General features: G+C 32.1%; 1 protein-coding gene across 1 annotated transcript; it reads right to left on the bottom strand.

Annotated features, from left to right (window-relative positions):
• Positions 1-665: 665 nt before the first annotated feature.
• On the bottom strand, positions 666-16,053 carry Cp7Fb (Chorion protein b at 7F). Its single transcript, XM_075302990.1, has 3 exons — positions 15,899-16,053; positions 15,489-15,771; positions 666-2,388 (listed from the first exon to the last, which is right to left on the bottom strand). Exons 1-3 carry the CDS (start codon positions 15,941-15,943, stop codon positions 839-841), a joined length of 1,878 nt encoding a protein of 625 aa, XP_075159105.1. The 5' UTR covers positions 15,944-16,053; the 3' UTR covers positions 666-838.
• Between the last annotated feature and the right edge of the window lie 10,081 nt (positions 16,054-26,134).

Here is a 26,134-nt window from a genome sequence, read left to right as displayed (position 1 = left end):
ATACTATCATTTCTGTGAATGAAGAAATTTCAATCAAAAATTAATTGGATCAACTAATTTCGTGATTGAAGACAAAAAAACAATTTTGTCTGTGCAGTTTCGGCCAAACGCCTCTAAGTTTTTCAACTGTGGTTTATCCCCTTTATGGTTTATGCTAGTCATATCTCTAAGTGTTAAGAGAAGTTCATCACCTGTGATATCACAAGGGACTGAATAGTTTAAATGAGTAATGAATATATCGGCAGCCACTATACCAACCCTAACCGTTCCACCACAATGGTTTCCATCCTAATAATTAGATCTCTTCTGATGCTATTGTGAATTCTTCTTTATCTACAAGTGGAACTGCAACCCTAACTGCAACTATAAATAAAAACTATTTCAGACCTCTATGTTGGTTCAAAAATTTCGAAATTTATTGTACGTACATATATTGAAAGTTACAAAGAAGTATAGTATACTGAAAACTTGGGCCAGGAATATGAATGACAATAAGATAGATATGATTTGCAATTCTATCTAACCTTAATGTTATGTTCGTTCTACGTGCAATCTGACGAATAAATTGACGAAGAATAGGAGGATAACGACTTTAGATTAGGTCAGTCAGAACCACAACTAAAAGTAAAAAAAAAAGAAGAAAAAGAAATGGAGAATGCATCAAATAATTGAAAAACCATGGTTTTTATTTCAGTGTATACAAATATTGTATATAATAATCATACGATCATAATCATGATCTCTAACAACTAAAGTGTACTTGTACGTAAATTAACAACATTATTATCTTCTATCCTAATCCTAAGGCTAAAATTATAATAAGTTTCTATGTAATAGATCAACCATAGTTCGGTCTCGCATCGCCGAACAATTTTTGGAATTTTCCCTCGGCGAGTAGCTTTAGGAATGACTTTGTCTCTTGATCTTGCACTGCCAGAGGATCAACCAATGCCCCGCCTTTGTGGTTACTGGCCTCAGTGAAAGCCGCATGCTGACTCACAATGTCGGCTATAATTTGATCTAAATATGGATTGCCCCGATAGCCTGGAGGAATATACGGAGTACGTATGGGTTCACGTATAATGTGTACATCGTCATTCATTGTCCTAGCCATTGAAGGTGGATATCCACTTTGTATGGGATAATTTTCTTGTGGTGGTGGTGGTGGTACTGAATATCTAGCTTCTGGTCCATACAATTCTTGTGTGAGAGTTGATGGTATATGTTCTGGCTGTGCTGAAGCTTGATATCCAGCATCTGTGGCTAAAAGTTCCGATGATGATGGTGGTGGTGATGGCGATGGAGGTGCAGCAATAGGATACAAATATCCATTATCTGCCCCATACGGTTCAGATGCCCAAGGATCGGGGCCATACACAGCACCTGTTATAGAAAATGGTGTCTGATCATCATATGATTGTATATAATAGCCTTCGGGAGGAGGTGGAGGTGAAGTGAAATGTTTCAAATCGCTGCAGCTATAATGGCCCACATTACGTTTCTGCAGAGGCATAGAAGATGATGTTGCATCAATATCATTATCGCTATGGCCTTCAGAGGACTTGTGATTTTTGTCATCAATTTGCTTAGTGCCAGCACTATCGTGGTGACCACCAGAAGTCTTAGAATCCATAGATTTTTCATTTGAATTTGTCTGCCTGCCCGTTTTCTCATTCAATTCTAATTTCTTCTGTTTGGAATCCCTAGAATCCTTATGATTGTGATTATCAGGGTTATGTTGCTGACAATTGGAGAATTGACAACGACCTCTTTTGAAATTAGGATCTAAGGTTTCAGGCATGTATTGTATAATCTCTGGTAAAGTCAAATCCATTTGTTCCCGATCTTTCTCTAACATATCATATTCCCCTTTGATATCGCGTTTATTTCTTAGCGAATGTGACGACAACGAGGTAGAGAACATCATTTCATGTAGTTTTTCCAAAGGTCTTTGTACATCTTGAAGTTTTGGAAAATGTGTAAAAGATATGAAATTGTCACTCAACTTTGGTAGAAGAGGTGGCATTGGTGTTGTCTCTTCCCTGGGTGGTAAACTTTTGTGGTATTGTTTTATTGTACGTTCGGGACGTTTTTCGTGGTGCGATGACTTACGACTAAGACCAAATATTGAGGAAAGATCTCTCCTGTGTCGATTTTTCATATGGACAATTTCGTCATTTTCCCTTGCAATTGATTGTTCTTTATCAGTTTTAATAAGGGTAGTAAATCTTTGGATTTGTTTCTTATGAAGACTATTTGGATTCGTATGTGATTGTGAATGACGGTTTATGACAGCTTCTATCGGGGATACGTACCTACAGCTGGAGCAGTTACATTTTTCGCCGCATCCACAGGATGGTGTTTTACCATTGTCGCTGCGAATGCAATCTGTAGGAGAGAGAAAGAGAAAAAACATGTATCGTTAGTAACATTATTTAACATTTAATATAAAATTATTTAAATCTAATTTTCAAGTGCAATGGAAATGGAATTCGAAACAAATTTTCTATAAACAACAAATTCTAACCCCCCCCCCATGTTGCGATATTCAAAATCGCAGAAATATACATTTGGCGATTTAAAACACTTTAAACCAAAGTGAAACTTTTTTATCCTTAATCCGAAGTTGCAATATCTTAGTTAATATTTTTCTTTAGGCAATATTTGCTTCGAAGGCATACAACATTAACGAAGGGAAGCAAATTTTAAAAATTAGTGTCATAAATTTAAAGAAAACTATTTGTAGAGCCAAGATTAAAGTTTATAATCCTTTAATTACAATTTTTTTACTTTAACGAAATTCTTCCTTACTTGTATGTTCTAAAATTTAGATTGCGTAATCTTTCATATTAGGTCAATATCTTTCTCAGCGTATAAATTGATAATGGTATTTAAAAATGTAAATCGTAACAATAAATAGTAACAATAAAGCAAGAAAGTTCGGCCAGGCCGAATCTTATGTACCCTCCACCATGGATTGCGTAGTAACTTCTACTAAAGACTGTCATCCACAATCGAATTGCTTGGGTTGTGGTAGGTCTTGCCAATGGCAAGGTATATTACAACTTCGTAACATCGCCTTCTAAATTGTAAGTTAGTCCATACGTGGTATATATTAGACAAAAAAAAGCAGATATAGACTGATGTTTGTTTGGCATGGATGTTAGCGACCAAATTTCAAACCGATTCCAGAAGTCAAATCTGGCGATCGGTTTATATGGGGGCTATTTATAATTACGGACTGATATGGACCAATTTCGTCATGGTTGTTAGAGACCATATATTAACACCATGTACAAAATTTCAAACGGATCGTATGAATTCTGCTCCTCCAAGAGGCTCCGGAGGTCAAATCTGGGGATCGGTTCATATGGGGTCTATACATAATTATGGACCGATATGGACCAATTTTGGCATGGGTGTTAGGGACAACATATTAATATCACGTACCAAATTTCAACTGGATCGGATGAATTTTGCTTCTCCAAGAAGCTCCGGAGATCAAATCTGGGGATCGGGTCATATGGGGGCTATATATAAATATGGACCGATATGGACCAATTTTTGTGTTGTTTTTACAGACCCTTTATTAACACCACGTATCAAATTTCAAGACGATCGCATGGATTTTGCTCCTCCAAGATGCTCCGGAGGTCAAATCTGGATCGATATGGACCAATTTTTGCGTGGTTGTTAGAGACCATCTACTAACACCACGATCGGATGAAATTTGCTTCTCTAAGAGGCTCCGCAAGCCAAATCTGGGGGTCGGTTTATATGGGGGCTATATGTAGAAGTGGTACATCAATAACAACTACCCAGCAAAAAATTTGGAAGTTCTTCCAAAGGCACAACTTTAAAAGCACTTCCAGAAGATGCACTCCCAATCCAAATTCAGTGCAACGGCTGTTGAAATGAAGGACTTCCGTGCTACGACAAGCCCATGTTAAATTCATAGCTTCTGCGTCAATTTTGCACCACTTCCGGATCCAAAAAGAACATTTTCATTACTTTTTTGGCGACGCTTTTTTTGCTGGGTACTTGTGCCAAGTTTCAAGCCGATAGCTCATTTTGTTCGGAACACTCAAAAAGAACTATTTCACTAAAGCCAATTTAACTTATTTTAGTTCATGGAGTTATTATGTTTGGAGAAAGTTTCCTCTACGCTAATAATTTTTTGTGTACATTAGTTAAATTAACTTAAAAAACGGGAAAATATTATACACAAATTAAGCATAAAGATTTACTAAATTCTTATTTCTCACAAAATAGTTCAATATTTCTTTAAATTTGTAAATTTTACTACACTGAAAAAAAAGCATACTCGGTTCCAAAGATTTTGTCTTTACTTTAAAAAAATTGGTATTGATTCCGAGCCAAAGAAGCGGAGAATACAAGTAAGGATACTTTTAAGACACAATTCTCTTTTAAATTTCGGTTTTGTGTACTTGCTTCTAGGAAGCAAATTTTAATTTTTCGCTTTCTCAGCTTTTTTCTTCATATGCTATCAAAGTCCTTTAAAAACGAGTTAACGGCAACTTTATTTTCCAAATTAGGACTCGACTTCCAGTAGAAAGTTTGCTATGTTTGAAGTAAAAAACTTCTTTAAAATAAAGTTTTGAAAAACATGTCCTATATTTGAACGATTTTTTGCTTTGTAGTCAAGATGCAAAAAGACAACAAATTTAAAGACAATTTCATTAAATTTAAAGAATTTTTCTGAATTATTAAAGTCAAGTTGACCTTAGCCTATAAGTTTTTTCTTTCATGTTAAGATACCCATTTTTAAGTCAAATCACTTAATTATAAGGACAGTATGACTTCATTGAAAAGTTTATCGACTTTTGGACAAGGAAAATAACTTTATTTTAGAGAAATGCGTCTTCTATGCTAAGCAAAATTTGTATTCGTATTTTAAAGACATGAAATCTTTGACCTCACGACAATATTTTTTTCAGTGTACAAATGCGTTCATCATGAACTTCGTATGTCACTAAAGACATTCTTGCAATTTTGAACTCCAATTTTTTCCTTCAAACTACAAAATTTTCTTTAACAAATGAAAAAAACTTAATTATGTCTAATAAAATTTCTTGAATTTGTCGAAAAATATTTACTTATTTTTATGACATCGGCGTGATGCCAGCGTTTGTTATACTGTTTAGTTAAAATTTTCTAAAAATATTCAAAATTTTCTAAAATTAACCGAAATTTTTCTTCCTGGTGGGTTCACTGTTTTTTCAGTGAAATTAGCGTGATTTCCACAGACGGACGGACATAGTTAGATCGACTCAGAATTTCACCACGACCCAGAATATATACTTTATGGGTCTTAGAGCAATAACATATTCCCTATGGTGGAGGGTATAAAAATTATTTTAAGAATACGTTCAATACAATGAATTTGAAATTTGTTATCATCTTAATCGATCTTAGTATAAAACCTAAAATTGTATGAAAGAATGATGGCAGCGGTGGTGAGTATGTAATTTCTATAAGAAGTTAGCATATAAGACTCAAAGTTAAAACCTTCGGCAGATCGAATTAGGCAGCGGTGAAACATGTATAGCCAGGTTTGTGTAGATTGGTATCTCACATTTTCTTTTCAATAACTATAATCTTCATGTCTAATAAGTTCGTTCAAAAATTTTCATAATACACTCAAAAGATCCAAAGATTTGACCTTCCCTTAAGGATTTTGGTATTGATTCCAAGCCAAAGATGCGGCTTCTTTAAAATAAAGAAATTTTTTGGCGACCAATCTGGCTTTAAATCTAGGACCAATGAAATTAAAATTAGGGTACAGATCTCGTTTATCAAATTGTCATTCTCTTTTCGCGGTGTAATAATAAAGGTACTAACGTATAAAGAAATGCCGTTAAAAATCCAAATTATAACGGATACTTCAAAGTAAAAAATGTTTTGTTAATTCCAAAAAAACTTTAAACCAAAGGCGCTAAATCCTCCAAATAATCCTTAGCCTATATTTGAAGCATTTTTATCTTAAATCTAAAGTTCTAATATTTCAGTTAATTTAAGGACAATTTATTTAAATCAAAAATGTGTTTCTTTACTGTAAGGAAAATTAACCTTAGTTCAAAGACATGCGACTTTAACGGAGGAACGCAAATTTACAAAATTTGTGTCCTAAATTTAATGAAAAAAATTTTTGAAGTAAAGATTATAAATTTTATTTTAATTAAAATTTCATTATTTTAAATGAATTTGTCCTCAATATTTTGTAAATTTCGCATACTAAAATTTAGGTTGTGTAATCTTCAATATCACGTTAATATTTTTTCAGTGTATGTATAATTAATTTCGACGAAAACCCAGCCTGCATTGTTATAGAACTAAACTACCATAAAAATACTAAAATTGATTTCGGCTGTGAAAATTAATAGTAAGCTGGGGAGAACTGCTTTTAATCATATACATATATTTTTCGCATTAGTACTTTTATTGTTTTTTAATTGAAATGCAAAGATTATTATAAATATAAAAAATATTATTTTTATCAAAACAAAGAAACAGACCTTTTTTTCCATATAGAAAATTGTTATTTCATCCAATTCCAATAAAATATACATAGATTAAATTAAATTATTATAACGTAGTAGCCGAGCATACAACCATAGAAGGAATGTGATCCCTCTAAATATACTTCAAGAGCATAATCTTAATTTTTACATAGGAAATATGGAACATTTTTGTTTTGTCATCAAACATAAAGCATATTATTTTTCATGAAATAATATACTTAATTTCCGAGAAAATAATATGGTTGTTATTAACTTACATACATTATACTTAAATAAATGTAAACTGTGATTTAATTTAATTGCCTTGATCAAAGTGTATAAACTTTTCAATGAAGATGTTTCCACACCCAAAGAAAATTTTAGACAAAAGAATTTTCCCTTTCGTATAAAGTATTTTCTTAAATGGCAAATAAACCCAAATTTATGACAAGCTTTGTATCGATTTTATTTAATGTTTTTTTATTTTATTTAAAATAAAATTTATTAGCATTAAAAGAAAACTTTCTTCGTCTAAAATTTCATTCCTCAAAAAAGAAAACTCTTCTTTCAGTGCATAGAACTGAAATTTAATTTAAATTTCTCGACCAAAAAATTTCATTGAAGACGTTTTCTCCTTAGAAAATTCGAATTAACAATTTGTATCTTTACATAAAAGAAAATTCTATAGAGCTTAGGTCAATTTGTTCTTAGAAATTAGAAATCAATCTTCAATCCTTAAATTCGATGATTCTTTGTGTAAAATTTTTTTCTGATTCAATCATGAAATTAATTGATCCAATTAGTGAAATTGCTTCAATCACGAAAATGATAGTATCAATCGCAGAATTAATTTGAAATAAAACAAGTAAGGAAAATCTAAAGTCGGGCGGGGCCGACTATATTATACCCTGCACCACTTTGTAGATCTAAATTTTCGATACCATATCATATCCGTCAAATGTGTTGGGTGCAATATATAAAAGTTTGTACCAAATACATACATTTAAATATCACTCGATCTGGACAGAATTTGATAGACTTCTACAAAATCTATACACTCAAAATTTAAGTCGGCTTATGCACTAGGTTGGAACACAATGTTAGTAAAAAAATATGGGAAACATTTAAATCTGAAGCAATTTTAAGGAAACTTCGCAAAAGTTTATTTATGATTTATCGGTCGACATATATGTATTAAAAGTTTAGGAAAACTAGAGTCATTTTTGCAACTTTTCGACTAAGCAGTGGCGATTTTACAAGGAAAATGTTGGTATTTTGACCATTTTTTGTCGAAATCAGAAAAACATATATATGGGAGGTATATCTAAATCTGAACCGATTTCAACCAAATTTGGCACGCATAACTACAATGCTAATTATACTCCCTGTGCAAAATTTCAACCAAATTGGGGTAAAACCCTGGCTTCTGGGACCGTATTAGTTCATATCGGGCGAAAGATATATATGGGAGCTATATCTAAATCTGAACCGATTTCAATAAAATTTGGCACACTTGACTATAGTACTAATTGTCCTTCTTGTGTAAAATTTTAAGCAAATTAGGGTAAAACTCTGGCTTCTGGGGCCATATAAGTCCATATCGGGCGAAATATATATATGGGAGCTATATCTAAATCTGAACCGATTTCTTCCAAAATCAATATGACTATAGTACTAATTGTTCTTCTTGTGTAAATTTTTTAGCAAATTAGGGTAAAACTCTGGCTTCTGGGGCCATATAAGTCCATATCGGGCGAAATATATATATGGGAGCTATATCTAAATCTGAACCGATTTCTTCCAAAATCAATAGGGTTCTATTCTGAGCCAAAACACATACTTGTGCCAAATTTGAAGTCGATTGGACTAAAAATTACAAAAATGTGTTCACGGACAGACGGACATGGCTATATCGACTCAAGAGCCTCCCTGAGCATTTTTGCCAAAGACACCATATTTCTATCTCGTCTCCTTCTGGGTGTTGCAAACATATGCACTAACTTATAATACCCTGTTCCACAGTGTGGCGCAGGGTATAAAAAAATAATTGATTAAAAAATTAATTGCTCTCTTTGACACTTTATTTAATTTACTACGTTTTCACATTCAATTAATTAATCTAATTGGAAATGTTTTGGTGATATTTTCTTCAGTAAAGACACTTTACACACAGTAAACATATTTTTTTCTTCAGTCACGATATTAATTGATTTATTAAATTTTTCTTTGAAATTTCTTCAATTACAGAAAAGATAAAAAAATTCATTCTCCAACGTCATTTAAAAAAAAAAAATATGTGATCCCATTAAAAAATGTATTTATTCTTTCCAAATCCACGGCTATAAATGGATTTTGAAGTTTACAAAAACATTACAATTTATCCTCAATTATAAAACAAGGTACAAAAGAAATAAAGAGCTAATTCATCCAATTAAAACATTAATAATTGATAAAATTATTTGTTGTTTTTGTTTTTAATTAGTTAGATCAAATAAATTTTTGAATAAATATTTTAAAACTTTAAAATTTTCATGCGAACAATTATGATGATATTTTTTCTGTGTTAGTGAAACCGCATCCTTAGAAGCGGAGAATTACCGCTTCTTTGGCTCGAAATCATTTGTGTAAAAACAAAATCCTTGGAAATGGGCAACCGTTTTTTCACTGAGATGATGTTAGATTTCGCTGTAGATGGAAATGTATGTTATGTATCTCCCAATTTTTTACATGGAGTAAAATGTTTTTCATTTTCAATTTTCAGGAATCACCTTGAAACATACAGTATGGTAAGTCGTGATTTTTATTTTACTAATGTCTATCAAAACATTTTTAGTTCAACGCCACAAAGAAGCCTTGGAAATTTCGTTGAGAATTGTTATAGTAATATTTTAATATTTCCTCACAGAAAAAAACAAACGTAAAAAAAATATTTTTTCACATTCTTTTCTTGGTGACGAAAATTGAAACCCGGAAAACCAAGTCATATTTCTACAACACCCCATTTTTACCACGCAATAATTGCAATAAAGCAAAAACACGTATCTGTTATTATTTTTCTTTTTCTTATTATATGTTACTTCGTCGTTGGTTGGTTAATAGGTCATGGTTTAGACTTTTGTTTTGTGCTTAGCTATACAAATCATTTCAAATATTGTTGGTCTGACTGATGAAATCAGCCGAAAAGAGAATTAAAAATATTATGCACTTGCATCGAGATTATTAATTTATTTTGCATCAATTTTAACTACACTGAAAATAAATTAGTTTTTATTATAATATATTATTACGACTAAGATATTCTATTCCTGTAGAAATTTTCGTATTTAAACTAACGCTAAATTTAACTTATTTTTATTGCAAAAAAATAGTTGTTAAATTTTATTATTTTTTCGCAATTTTCCATAGCCCAATGAAAATTTCCTTTTGTTAAGTATGTCTCAAATATTTTATGAACTGAACGTGGGTATAAAGTTCAATATGAACTAAAATTTTCGTACGATTCTCAATTTTAACCATACTCTAGCTATGGTTAAAATTGTCATGATTTGACGCCAATAATTGTTTTCTTTATTTTCAGTTCATTTTTTCTTCTATGGGAGGGTGTAATTTAGTGAGTTTTTGTTAAAAAGTACACCAGGGCATTAAATTTTTATTGGTTTTAACAAAACTTTGTAGAAATCTCAAAATGTGAAGTATAATGTAGTTAAATTTTCGCACTATGTAGTTCATTGTTGCTATAAAACAGTTTACTTTTTTCTATGTAGGATGAAGTTCAAGTTAAATTTTTATTAGCTGAATTTATGTGATATTCACAAAATATTTTTATAAAATTGAAATGCTATGAAAAGCTAAGTTATTGAAGAGTTTGAACCAAAAACTAAAATTTCTTGCCTGCACCGAAAAAAAGTGAACTGTTTTATAGGAAGAATGAACAACCTCGCACGAAAATTGAACTAAATTTTACTCCACATTTTGAGATTTCCACAAAACGTTGTTAAAACCAGGAAATTTTAACAGGGCACTGTTGTACTTTTTAACTGCAGTTCACGAAATTACATCATCTCATAGAAGAAAAAATTAACTAAAAGTAAAGAAGAAAATCATTGGCGCCAAATCATGACCATTTTAACCATAAAGTAGTTCATTCTTACTATTTTTGGGAATCGTACGAAAATCTTCTTTTGCTTTAGTTCATATTGAACTTATGTGTACGGTCATTGAACTTTATACTAACGTTTAGTTCATAAACTTTTGAGACATACTTAAAAAAAGCAAGAATTCATTAAGTTGTGGAAAACTTCGATAAAAGTAATAAAATTTAACTACAAGCAAATAATTTTTTTCCAATAAAAATAAGTTAAATTTAGCGTTAGTTTAACTACGGAAATTTTTTCCGGTGTGGGTAATTTTTCTTTGCTCCAATTATTTTTGTTTTTTGAGAATTATTAAAACCAAGTTCTCCTCAGTTCTATAGAATTTTCTTTACATCCAGACACCCATTTCAAATCCTACACTGAAAAAAATATTGTCGTGAGATCAAAGATTTCATGTCTTTAAAATACGAATGCAAATTTTGCTTAGCATAGAAGATGCATTTCTCTAATATAAAGTATTTTTCCTTGTCCAAAAGTCGATAAATTGTTCAATGAAGTCGTATTGTCCTTATAATTAAGTGATTTGACTTAAAAACGGGTATCATAACATGAAAGAAAAACTATTTGGGTTAAGGTCAACGTGACTTTAATAATTCTTTAAATTTTTTGACTACAAAGCAAAAATCGTTCAAATATAGGACACTTTATTTTGAAGACGTTTTTTACTTGAAACATAGCATAATTTCTACTGGAAGTCGAGTCTTAATTTGGAAAATAAAGTTGTCGTTAACTCGTTTTTAAAGGACTTTGATGAAGAAAAAAAAAGCTGAAAAAGCGAAAAATTAAAATTTGCTTCCTAGAAGCAAGTACACAAAACCCAAATTTAAAGAGAATTGTGTCTTAAAAGTATCCTTACTTGTATTCTCCGCTTCTTTGGCTCGGAATCAATACCAAATTTTTTTAAAGTAAAGACAAAATCTTTGGAACCGGGCATGTCTGTTTTCAGTGTAATCACCTAACTCTAAGTACAAAACGCGGCGAATGAATTGTTTATCAACTTTTGGTAAAAAACGCTACTTTGCTATCCAAGAATTGCCTTACTTTTATGAAATTTTGGTTTTAGGAAAATAGTTTGTCTGTGTCAGAAACAAAAAGAGTTCGCACGTGTCCAGATCAGTAAAATACAGTAGATGAGGCAGCAGTTCAATGTCCAATTTGATTTTGGGCGAATCGTGAGGTATGAGCGGACGCGTTATCATGGTAAAAAAGCTCGTTTTTAGCTCAAACAGGTCAGCCCTGTGAGTATATTGTCCTTTTTCAGGTTGTCGATATGGATCACACCTTGTGAATTCCAAAAATGATGGCCATCGACAGTCTGCGTCTTCTTCGGTATACATTCTCCGAGTTTTTTATCGAGTGCTCTCCATGTTTTTCGGATTTCGCTTGTGCATTTCCCCCAAATGACATTGCCCCCAAATGGCGTGAATTATGCGCTTGTTCGTCAGTTTACTCGTGCCAAAATTTTCGTGCAGGATATGAATTTTTGAAATATTGGCTATCGACAGTTGTCGCCCTCTTCGGTGGACGTTTGTCGGATGCAGTCCACTGGTTCAACTGTTTCTTGCTCGACGGTGTGTGTCAGTAGATCCATGTTTCGTCATCTCTCTCGAAATAATTTTTCGGGCTCGAATATTGCTCCGAAATGATGTAAATGTTGTGTTTTTTTGTCGTACCAAGAATTTCGTGCAGGATATGATATACCGGCAATCTACCTATACGACATCTCGTTATTCCCTCTATTTTTAAACGTACACTCAATTTTTAGACGTACACTCAAAAAAAGTTTACTTGTATCCAAAGATTTTGACCTTCGCTTAAGATGCGGCTTCTTTAAAATAAAGACATTTTTACGTACCTCCCTGGCTTTAAATCTAGGATCAATAAAATTATAATTGGATACAGATCTCATTCATCGAGTATTTATTTTCTTTTTGCGATATATTAATAAAGGTATTTATGTACAAACAAATTCCAATTTCATAATCCAAATTATGCCAGGTACTTCCGAGCCAAATATGCGGCTTCTTTAAAATAAAGACATTTTTTACGGACCTCCCTGGCTTTAAATCTAGTATCAATAAAATTAAAATTGGATACAGATCGAGTTTTTATTTTCATTCATCGAGTTTTTATTTTCTTTTTGCGATATATTAATAAAGGGATTTATGTACAAACAAATTCCAATTTCAAAATCCAAATTATGCCAAGTACTTCAAAGTAAAAACAGTTTTCTTAATGCTAAAAAAATTTTAAACCAAAGATGAAAATCCTTAAAATGAGTCTTAGCCTTTATTTGAAGCGTTTTTATCTTAAATTTAAAAAATTCAATATGTCAGTTGAGTTAAAGACGATTTCTTTGAATTAAAATTGTTTTTCTTTATTTTAAGGAAAATTTGCCTTACTTCAAAGATCTACAACTTCAGCAGAGAGACGCAAAATTTCAAGATTTGTGTCCTAAGTTTAATGAAAAAAAAAATTTGAAGCTAGGATTATAAACTTTCTTTTAATTAAAATGTCATTGTTTTAAAGAATTTTGTCCTTAGCATTGCGTAAATTTTGAGTCCTAACATTTAAGTGGCATAATCTTCCATATTAGGTCAATATTTTTTTCAGTGTAGACGTTGAACATTCGTATTTAAATTTAATTTTAATTTATATGCTTATATCCAAACCTTAAGCGTACATTTCTAAAGTCCAATTGTTCAAAAATTCCTTTAAATATTTTAAAGATTTTAGTTTTGATTTCAAACCATGTATGCTGGTTCTTTAAAATAAAGCCATTTTTAAGGGAGCTATATGGCTTCAAATCTTGGTTCTATAAATTTAAAATTAGGATACAGATCTCGTTTATCGAATTTTCGTTCTCTTTTAGCGATATATCTATCGAGGAATTTATGTCAGTTTAAAAATTCAAATTATACACCGAAAACTAGTAAACTGTTTTATAGTAAGAATGAACTACATCTTACGAAAATTGGACTAAATTGTACTCCACATTTTGAGATTTCCACAAACCGTTGTTAAAACCAGGAAACATTAAGTTTTCCTGAACTACATCTTGCGAAATTGAAAATTGTACTCCACATTTTGAGATTTCCACAAACTGTTGTTAAACCCAGGAAAATTTAATCCTCTATTGTACTTTTTAACTGCACTTCACGAAATTACATCCTCTCATAGAAGAAAAAAAAAATGAACTGAAACTAAGGAAAATCATTGGCGCCAAATCATGACCATTTTAACCATACATTAGTTCATTCTTACGATTTTTGGCAATCGTACGAAAATGTTCCTTTACTTTAGTTCATATTGATCTTATATGTACGGTCATTATCCACGTTTAGTTCATAAAATGTTTGAGACATACCTAACTAAAGGAAAATTTCATACGGCTGTGGAAAATTTCGAAAAAAATAATAAAATTCAACTACTGCCAAATAATTTGTTAAATTTAGCCTTAGTTTAACTATGGATTTTTTTTTCTGTGTAGCATATACTTCAAAGCAAAAAAAAATTTCTTAACTTCACAAGAACTTTAAACCACCCAGCAAAAACTCCTATTACCAGGTATGAGTACAAGTATGCCTGTGCCAAATTGGTAACAACTTCCTCGTACATATATCAGCAGTAATACTTTTACACGTACATGTCATTGGAGGAAAGTACTTCGGTGCAAGCATACCAGCAGTCGAAAAATAAGTACTTCCTTGCAAGCATACCTGCTCACCAAAAATGATAGCTTTACCATAAATATACTCAAAAAGTGCGAACTCATCCCTGTTGTTTTGTAATCCAACACACTATACCACGCTCCACGGCATGGATCTATTCAATGATGTTATTTTGTAATATAAATTATGTAATATACAACTTTAGGAAGGTTAGGTTAGGTTAGGTGGCAGCTCGATGTATCAGGCTCACTTAGACTATTCAGTCCATTGTGATACCACATTGGTGAACTTCTCTCTTATCATTGAGTGCTGCCCGATTCCATGTTAAGCTCAATGACAAGGGACCTCCTTTTTATAGCCGAGTCCGAACGGCGTTCCACATTGCAGTGAAACCACTTAGAGAAGCTTTGAAACCCTCAGAAATGTCACCATCATTACTGAGGTGGGATAAACCACCGCTGAAACCCTTTTGGTGTTCGGTCGAAGCAGGAATCGAACCCACGACCTTGCAAGGCGGGCATGCTAACCATTGCACCACGGTGGCTCCCTTTAGGAAACAAGGGTATATTTTATTGACATTATCAATTAATATTTTTTCTGAAATATAATTTTGCTTTACTTTTCGCTGCTATTAACGGTAGCCACTGTAGAGCCGAACCCGGACCTGAAGATATGATTTTGATTACCGGTGTTAATAGAAAGAATCCATTTTTGCCTACACAGGTAAGTTATTACTTTTAAATCCCAGGTAATACTGCATGTAGTAACTTTTTGATTACCGATATTACTGAAAGAATCACTCTTTAATCCAAAGATTCAATATCTCAGTTAATTTAAAGATAATTTCTTTAAATTAATTTTTTTCTTTACTTTAAGGGAAATTTGTCTTATTTCAAAAATGGAAATTTGTCTTACTTCACAAACGGAGGGACGCAAATTTTTAATATCCGTGTCCTAAATTTAAAGAAAACAATTCTTATTGTGAAGAAATTTGCCCTTAATGTTTTGTATAAGTAACGTATCCTGAAATTTAGGCTGCATATTAGTCCAATATTTTTTGCAGTGTATCATATTTTTTTAATTTGTTTTTTTTTTCAATTTCCAAAATCACTCATTTTGTATTTTTCTTTTGGGACACCTACCTTTTTTGTGGGCTGTAATACGATCCACCTTTGCATACAGGTTCCATTTCTCTTCTTCCGCCTTCGGAGGAATCCTAGGCTCTTGAACGGTAAAGTCGTAATTATAAATCACCTTGGCTTTGGGCGGTGGTGGTACTTCGAGCTTATAACCATGTTCATAACGTGGATTTTCTTTCTCCACTGGGGGTGGTGGTACATTAACCCTATAATGCAAAGATTTGGGGCAAGCACAACTATCACCCGTGTATACCACATCAATGGGGACGCAATGGAAGGCCGATATCTGGGATAGTAAGTAAGTTAAGGGTACTTTGTTGAAATTAACCGGGTTTTTTTTCGGAATTTTAATATGTTCCAAATCATTTTATATTGCAGATGATTTTTGTCGCATTTTTGTCATCCAAACTTACCATGGCCAATATTACAAGCACCACCGTAATGCAGTACGCGCTCATTTCGTTTTGTTTTTTTTTTTTTTTGTCGAAAACAAAAAATTTTCAAGTCGATTTTAATACTTTCTTTTGCGTTACGTATTTTAGATAAAACTAATCAGATTGTCTACTTAAATTGCATTTATATAAACTCGGTGTAGATGCAGATTCTTACCATTCCATTCGTTCAGTTTGGAACTGGAGTTGATTTTCGTAGATGGTCTTTTTGTGGTTCTGTTGTTGTTTTTTTTTTTTGGATGTTGGATACCCATAGTTTTTGTTGCTATATTACGTGGTTTTGATCTTGAATTTTTTCATGTTCATGGTGTAGTTTTGGCTTTTGAACTTGAAAATGTTGCCAAACATAAACACGGTTGTTTGTTGACAACTTGCTGTCGGTATTGATTTCAGTACCAATTTTCATCAGTAGAACTTTAGTCATTCATTTGAATTTGATACAGAGCTTTTCTATTCCATATACATATTTGTTAAAGATTTTTTGAAATCAATGGTTTTGGTGTCAAATTGGTGTTATGAAATAATAGGAAGAAGTGTTTAAGTTCAAATGTTACCCTTAGGTCGACTTCTTTTCTGTGAAAAAAGTGTTGTATCCATAAATTTCCTTCCGACTAAATGACAGTGCTATTCAAAAACAATTGCTGATTTGTAATATTATGAGCGACCCTAAATGCAGAAACTTTAATATAGTCGTTTAAATTTTGCAATAAATTTCGAAAATGTTGCACTTTTTCTTAGAATCGAATACGGCATTAATAATTTAGTATTCGTTTTAGATTTACTCGACCATTATTTTTACACTGAAAAAAGTATCCCCTGTTCTAATGATTTTGTCTTTACACTAAATATTTTGTATTGATTCGGGACGAAAGGAGCGGAGAATTGAAGTACACCCAGAAAAAAGTGACCCCTTCTTTAAGTTAAAACAAGTAAATTTTCGATACCATATCACATCCGTCAAATATGTTGGGTGTTATATATAAAGGTTTGTCCCAAATACATACATTTCAATATCACTCGATTTGTACAGAATTTCATAGACTTTTACAAAATCTATAGACTCAAAATTTAAGTTGGCTAATGCACTAGGGTAGAACACAATTTTAGTAAAAAACAAGGAAAATGTTGGTATTTTAACCATTTTTGCCGAAATCAGAAAAACATATATATGGGAGCTATATCTAAATCTGAACCGATTTTAACCAAATATGGCACATATAGCTACAATGCTAATTCTACTCCCTGTGCAAAATTTCAACCAAATTGGGCCAAAACTCTGGCTTTTAGGACCATATTAATCCATATCGGGCGAAAGATATATATGGGAGCTATATCTAAATCTGAACCGATTTCAATAAAATTTTGCACACTTGACTATACTACTAATTGTACTCCTAGTGCAAAATTTCAACCAAATTCGGCCAAAAATTTGGCTTCTGAGGCCATATAAGTCCATATCGGGCGAAAGATATATATCGGAGCTATATCTAAATCTGAACCGATTTCAATCAAATTTGGCACACATGACTATACTACCAATTGTACTCCTTGTGCCAAATTTCAAGCTAATCGGGATAAAACTCTGGCTTCTGGGTCCATATAAGTGCATATAGTGCGAAAGATATATATGGGAGCTATATCTAAATCTGAATCGATTTCAACCAAATTTGGCACGCATAGCTACAATGCTAAATCTACTCCCTGTGCAAAATTTCAACCAAATTGGGCCAAAACTCTGGCTTTTAGGACCATATTAGTCCATATCGGGCGAAAGATATATATGGGAGCTATATCTAAATCTGAACCGATTTCAATAAAATTTTGCACACTTGACTATACTACTAATTGTACTCCTAGTGCAAAATTTCAACCAAATTCGGCCAAAAATTTGGCTTCTGAGGCCATATAAGTCCATATCGGGCGAAAGATATATATCGGAGCTATATCTAAATCTGAACCGATTTCAATCAAATTTTGCACACTTGACTATACGACTAAGTGTTATGTTTGTACAAAATTTCCAGCAAATCTGTATAAAACTGTGGCCGCTGGGTCCATATTAGTGCATATCGGGAGAAAGATATATATGGGAGCTATATCTAAATCTGAACCGATTTCTTCCAAAATCAATAGCGTTCTATTCTGACCCAAATAAGGAACATGTGCCAAATTTGAAGGTGATTGGACTTAAATTGCGACCTAGACTTTGATCACAAAAATGTGTTCACAGACAGACGGACGGACGGACGGACAGACGGACATGGTTATATCGACTCAGGGACCCACCCTGAGCATTATTGCCAAAGACACCATGTGTCTATCTCGTCTCCTTCTGGGTGTTACAAACATATGCACTAACTTATAATACCCTGTTCCACAGTGTGGCGCAGGGTATAATGAACTCATTGTGAAGAAAGTTGAACTTCATATAGCGTCAAAGACATGTTTATTAGTTTGAACGATATGATTTTGGTAGAAATTAGGTAGAATGCATTCCATATATTAGTTAACAGTTTCCTATATTTATTTACCACTATACTACCGAATGAAATTAATTCATATATGGAATGATTTTATTGAACTTTTTTCATTCATTTGGTCAAATCTTAACATACATAACAGGTTGGCTGATAAGTCCCTGGTCTTACACGTAGATGGCGCCGCTAGTATTAAATACATATTTTTATATAGTACCAACTTCAAATGATTGGTGTCAAAATTTGACGTCTGTAAGTCAATTAGTTTGTGAGATAGAGCGTCTTTTGTGAAGCAACTTTTGTTATTGTCAAAAAAATGGAAAAAAGGAATTTGGTGTTTTGATAAGATACTGTTTTCTGAAGGGAAAACAAAAACGGTGGAAGCAAAAACTTGGCTTGATAATGAGTTTCCGGACTCTGCCCCAGGGAAATCAACAATAATTGATTGGTATGCAAAATTAAAGCGTGGTGAAATGAGCACGGTGGACGGTGAACGCAGTGGACGCCCGAAAGAGGTGGTTACCGACGAAAACATAAAAAAAATCCACAAAATGATTTTGAATGGCCGTAAAATGAAGTTGATCGAGATAGCAGAGGCCTTAAAGATTTCATCAATATTTGGATATGCGGAAGCTCTGTGCAAAATGGGTGCCGCGCGAGCTCACATTTGACCAAAAACAACAACGTGTTGATGATTCTGAGCGGTGTTTGCAGCTGTTAACTCGTAATACCCTCGATATGTGACAATGGATAAAACATGGCTCCATCACTACACTCCTGACTCCAATCGACAGTCGGCTGAGTGGACAGCGACCGGTGAACCGTCTCCGAAGCGTGGAAAGACTCAAAAGTCCGCTGGCAAAGTAATGGCCTCTGTTTTTTGGGATGCGCATGGAATAATTTTTATCGATTATCTTGAGAAGGGAAAAACCATCAACAACGTTATTGGAGCGTTTGAAGGTCGAAATCGCGGTGCCACAAGTCATTGAGAACGATGGCAAAAATTCATGAATTGGGCTTCGAATTGCTTCCCCACCCACCGTATTCTCTAGATCTGGCCCCCAGCGACTTTTTCTTGTTTTCAGACCTCAAAAGGATGCTCGCAGGCAAAAAAATTGGCTGCAATGAAGAGGTGATCGCCGAAACTGAGGCCTATTTTGAGGCAAAACCGGAGGAGCACCACCAAAATGGTATCAAAAAAATAGAAGGTCGTTATAATCGTTGTATCGCTCTGAAGGGAACTATGTTGAATAATAAAAACGAGTTTTGACAAAAAAAAAGGTGTTTTTCTTTGTAAGACCGGGGACTTATCAGCCAACCTGTTATTTAAGCCAAGTTGACCTTAGTCCAACAAAATTTTTCTTTCATGTGTTGATTTTTTCTTTCATGTTCTTTGAGGTGTTTCGTTGTCTTTCCATGTCTTCATGGCTAATTGATATTCTATAGTGTTAGATGTATCGCCTTGTTGGATAAATCGAAAAATAAAGTTTCTATATTGCACTGAAAAAAACAGTGAACCCACCAGGAAGAAAACATTTAGTTATTTTTAGAATTTTTTTAATATTTTTAGAAAATTTTAATTAAACAGTATTACAAACGCTGATATCGCGCCGATATCACAAAAATAAGTAAATATTTTTCGACAAATTCAAGAAAATTTATTAGACATAATTAACTTTTTTCACTTGTTAAAGAAAATTTTGTACTTTGAGAGAAAAATTTGGATTTCAAAATTGCAAGAATGTCTTTAGTGATATACGAAGTTCATGATGGGCACATTTGTAATAAAATTTACAAATTTAAAGAAATTATGAACTGTCTTGTGAGAAGTACGAATTTAGTTAAACTTTTTACTTCATTTGTGTATAATTTTTTCCCGTTTTTTAGTTCATTTAACTAACGAATGCAAAAATTTATTAGAGTAAAGGAAACTTTCTCCATATATAATAATTCCATGAACTAAAATAAAGTTAAATTGGCTTTAGTGAAATAGAGAGTTCACTTTTTTTTTGAGTGTGGTTTTAATTTGGAAGACTACACTCAAAACAAGTGAACCCTATATGACACTAAATCCAATTGAATTCTATTTTAGTTCATTGAATTGTTATGTTTTGACAAAGTTTAAGTTAAATGAACTAAAAAAGGGGAAACATTTACACAAATAAAGCAAAGATTTTCCAAATAGTTCAGAATTTCTTAAAATTTTTAAATTTTGCCAATAATGCGCCCATCATGAACTTCTTATGGTACACTCAAAAAAAAAAGTTTACTTGGATCCAAAGATTTTGACCTTCCCTTACAGATTTTGGCATTGATTCCCAGCCAAAGGTGCGGCTTCTTTAAAATAAAGAAATTTTTGCGACTTATCTGGCTTTAAATCTATGACAAATAAAATTAAAATTAGGATACAGATCTAATTTATCAAATTTTCATTCTCTTTTCGCGTTTTATTAATAAAGGTACTCACGTACAAACAAATGCAAGTTTAAAAATCCAAATTATAATGGATACTTCAACGTAAAAAATGTTTTCGTAATTCCAAACAAAAAAAAACTTTAAACCTAAGACGCTAAATCCTCAAAATAAGTCTTAGCCTATATTTGAAGCGTTTTTATCTTAAATCTAAAGTTTCAATATTTCAGTTAATTTAAGGACAATTTCTTTAAATCAAAAATGTGTTTCTTTACTTTAAGGAAAATTAGCCTTAGTTCAAAGGCATGCGACTTTAACGGAGGGACGCAAATTTACAAAATTTGTGTCCTAAATTTAATGGAAAAATATTTTTGAAGCATGATTATAAACTTTATTTTAATTAAAATTTCATTATTTTAATGAAATTTGTCCTTAATATTTTGTAAATTTCCCATCATAAAATTTACATTGCGCAATCTTTGATATCACGTAAATACTTTTTTTCAGTGTATTAAAGACATTTGTGCATTTTTGAACTCAAATTTTTTCTTCAAACTTCAAAATTTTCTTGAAAAAAATTATTTTCTTTAATTATTAATGTAATGTAATAATTGTTTTAATAATTGTGTCTAATAAATTTTCTTGCATTGGTCGAAACATATGTACTTATTTTGTGTGACATCTGCGTTTCTAATACAGTTTAGTTAAATTTTTTTAAAATTAAACAAAACTTTCCTTCCTGGTGGATTTACTGTTTTGTACGAGGATTTCCAAATTAAAACACGTTAGACAGAAGTTACTACAATTGTTTTATGCTAGATTTAATTAAATACAAAAATATATTTTTTAATTCTAAGAAATTTTATTGTAATTTGCTGTTCATATATGACATAAAACCTCATACACATTACACATTCAAAATCTACTTTAACTAGATTTCAACTGTCAGTTGCCTTATAAAAATGGGATTTCAAATCCACTTTTAGTAGATTTCGAGCCTAATGTGAATGAGCTATAACGAAATAAAATTAAAAAAAAATATTTATGTTGTTTTCTTCATTGTGTTTAATTGTAAAGGTAAGAAGGAAAAAGAAACAAGTATATACGGCCGTAAGTTCGACCAGGCCGAATCTTATGTACCCTCCACCATGGATTGCATAGAAACTTCTACGAAAGACTGTCATCCACAATCGAATTACTTGGGTTGTGGTATCTTAAACCTTCTTAACATCGTTTCTAAATTGTGAGTTAGTCCATACGTGGTATATATGTATTAGACAAACAAAGGTATGTATAGGTAAGTCTACAAATAATTACGAATCGATATGGACTTTTGCACGATACGTAGAGAGCCAGAATTGAAATATGGGGGTCGCTTATATGGGGGCTATATACTCGTACAGTTATGAACTTAATATGGACCAATTTTTGTGTGATTGGGGATCGATTTATCTAAGGACTATATATAACTATAACTAGGTCCGATATGGACCTAGTTAGGCATGGTTTTTAACGGCCATATACTAGCACAATGCACCAAATTTCAACTGACTCGGATAAAATTTGCTCCTCCAAGAGGCTCCAAAACCAAATCTGGGGATGGGTTTATATGGGGGCTATATATGATTATGGACTGATATGGACCACTTTTGGTATGGTTGTTAAATATCATACTACCATTACGTACCAAATTTCAACCAGATCGGATGAATTTTGCTTCTCCAAAAGGCACCGGAGGTCAAATCTGGGGATCGGTTTATATGGAGGGTATATATAATTATGGATTGATATGAACCAATTCCTGCATGGTTGTTGGATACCATTTACTAACACCACGTACCAAATTTCAACTGAATCAGATGAATTTTGGTCTTCCAAGAGGCTCCGGAGGTCAAATCTGGTGATCGGTTTATATGGGGGCTCTATATAATTATGGACCGATGTGGACCAATTTTTGCACGGTCATTAGAGACCATATACCGGATGAAATTTGCTTCACTTAGAAGTTCCGCAAGCCGGTTTATATGGGAGCTATACATAATTATGGACCGATGTGGACCAATTTTTGCATGGTTGTTAGAGACCATATACTAACACCGTATACCAAATTTCAGCCGGATCGGATGAAAATTGTTTCTCTTAGAGGCTCTGCAAGCCAAATCGGGGGATCGGTTTATATGGGGGCTATATATAATTATGTATCGATGTGGACCAATTTTTGCATGGTTGTTAGAGACCATGTACTTACACAATGTACCAAATTTCAGCAGGATCGGATGAAGTTTGCTTCTCTTAGAGGCAGGGCTGTGGAGCCGGAGTCGGAGTCTGAAGATTTTTCTGGAGTCGGAGTCGTAAAAATTTTGCTCGACTCCGACTCCGGCTAAACCAAATTTTTTAAAACACTTCACATTTTTGTAACTAAGCAAGTTTTTACGCAAATTAGATTCCATTGCGTTATTCATTCGATCAATGTACAGCATGATTGTAAATGAAAATCAACTTCCAATTACGGCTATCTTTTTATGTTTCTTAGAATGTTAGACTAGCAGATTGGCTGGATCGATCCATTTTAATGCCCATATCAATTTATTTGAAATATTTTGAACAATCGATATTATTTTTATTTTAATTTCATTTTAAGACCCTATACATATGTGAAATATTGACAGAAATTTTTTTCAAAGTTTTTTTTTTATAGAAAATTTTGTCAAAATGTTATTTCTATAAAAAGTTTTGTCAAAATTTTATTTCTATAGCAAATTTTGTCAAAATTTTGTTTCTGTAGAATATTTTGCAGAATTTTATTTACTACACAAAAATTGTTCTAAAATTGTATTTTTATTGATAATTTTTTCAAAATTTTATTTCTATAAGAAAAAATTGTCAAATTTTATTTCTGTAGCAAATTTTCTCAATTTTTTTCTCACTGATACTCAAAATTTTATTACTATAGAAATATTTTTTTCTATATAAAATTTGGTCAAAATTTTATTTCTATAGAAAATTTAGTCAAAATTTTGCTTCTATAGAATATTTTGCAAAATTTTATTTCTATAGAAAAATTTGCAAAATTTTGTTTGTTACACAATTTTTTCTAAAATTGTATTTCTATTGATAATTTTTTCAAACTTTTATTTCTATAAAAAATTTTGCCAAATTTTATTTCTATAAAAATTTTATTAAAAATTTTATTTCTATATATTTGGTCAACATTTGATTTCTATAGAAATTTTTGCCAAAATTTTATTTCTATAGAAAATTTAGTCAAAATTTTATTTACTAGACAAACATGTATTGTATTCAATGAGCATACAATTTTGGAAAAATTGCTGCTAAGTCGAAAAATTGTAGAAATGACTCAAATTTTCAAATTTTTCAATGAATGAATCATAAATGCATTTTTGCGAAATTGTCTAAACAATTATAAATATTTCCCAAATATTGCCCGAGTTTTGTAGAAGCCTGATTTGAGATTTTATCAAAATGTAGATTTAACACAAAGTTGTGCAGAGTATATCATAATCGGCCCACCCGACTTTAGACTTTCCTTGCATTTTTATTTTTCGTTAAAATTGTGTTACGTCCCATAACGTTAGATTTAAATTTTATGTACATAGATTTTGTAGAAGTATATACAATTTTGTCTAAATCGATTCAGATTCAAATTCATGCATATGGAAATATAAACCTTTATATAGCTCGCAACAAATTTAAAGGATTTGAGATAGTATCAATAATTTTGGTCCACAAATACATATACTGTTCGTATCTTCTCATATTATGATGGGCATTTTATATCATTATTTTATTTATTAAACATTGCCCTAAATTTGAATAATAGAGTTCAATTGGCATCTAATGTGAAATTAAGACTTTTTTTACACACATAAATAAATACGATACTTTATATCGACCCACTTACGGTACCCTCACAATAGAACTACAAATTAGTGGTATTAAAATGAGATTTAGTTATATTACCCGGAGTCGACTCCGGAGTCGGATGATGAAAAATGCTGGAGTCGGAGTCGAGCAAAATTCGCTCGATTCCACAGCCCTGCTTAGAGGATCATCAAGTCAAAAAGAAAATTTCGTAGTAAAAAATTAGCGTTCAAAATTGCAAAAATGTCTAGCCCCATCAAGATGGGCGCATTAATGGTAACATCTTAAAATGTATGCTTAATTTGTGTATAATTTCTCACTTTTTAGTTCATTGAACTACCCAGCAAAAAAACAGCTTCCAAAAAAGTAGGTAGATCCCCAATTTGTTATCCGGAAATAGTGCAAACTTGGATCATATCCAATGAATTTTAGTTGGGCTTGTCATAGGACAGAAGTACTTCATTTTTGGATCCTTTGCATTGCTTTAGAAGTTATGCCTTGGAAGTTCATTTGCATGAAGAAATTTAAAAAACTAAAAAACATTTTTTTAATTCACTTTTTATTTTTATCAGTACTTTTTGCTACACTTTTAATTTCTTATTATCTAATTTTTACAAATTGAAAAACTTCTTCCCTTCCACCGTGGATTGAACCTGGGTCTGTTGTTACCATAACAGAACGCCTTAGCACACTCAGCTACAAACGCCATTCAACACGATGCATCAAAACGTCTATTCGAATGTTTGTGATATGAACCTAATATGAGACCACGGTATGACTTTCTAACTACTTCCTGAGATGTTCTTTATTATTATGGTTCAAATCTCACCAACGGGAATTTTTTAATATTTTTTTTAAAATTATTTTTTTTTATGTTATTTTTTATTTTGTTTTTTTTCGGTATATATTTTTGTATAAATATATTTGTTCCATTAAAAATCAAACAAAAATTAAACATCGTAATTTTCAAAACCTTCTCAAAAGAACTTCCATGGAAGTGAAAAAATCAAACGGTTCAAATCCCAGCGAGGATGTTTTTTAATTTTTTTTTTTTTGGTATTATACGTTTTACGTTTTTATTAATTTTCTAGTCTTTCTTGCAAAATTTAATTGTCCAAAACTTAAATTGATTTTCTATTCATTCTTGAGAAATTGTCCAAAACATAAATTTTCACTTAAAACGGCCTAATTGCGTACTTTCTAAGACTTGTCCAAAAGGACTGCATCGGAAATGAAAAAAAAAAATCGATAGGGGATCCCGGGATGCGCTTTAAAAGAAAAGTTTGTGGATCAACTTCCTATTTTTTTGCAGGGATTTGTTTGAAAATTTTAATTCAATTTTTTTTCTTTGATTATTTACAAAATCATACGAGAAAGAAATTTAAAGATTCCCTCTAGAAATTAAACCAACTTGTCAAAGTCATAA

This window comes from Haematobia irritans, chromosome 3, assembly GCF_050003625.1.
Source record: "Haematobia irritans isolate KBUSLIRL chromosome 3, ASM5000362v1, whole genome shotgun sequence".
Classification (NCBI taxonomy): Eukaryota; Metazoa; Arthropoda; class Insecta; order Diptera; family Muscidae; genus Haematobia; species Haematobia irritans.
This window is presented reverse-complemented; position numbering and strand designations above follow the sequence as displayed.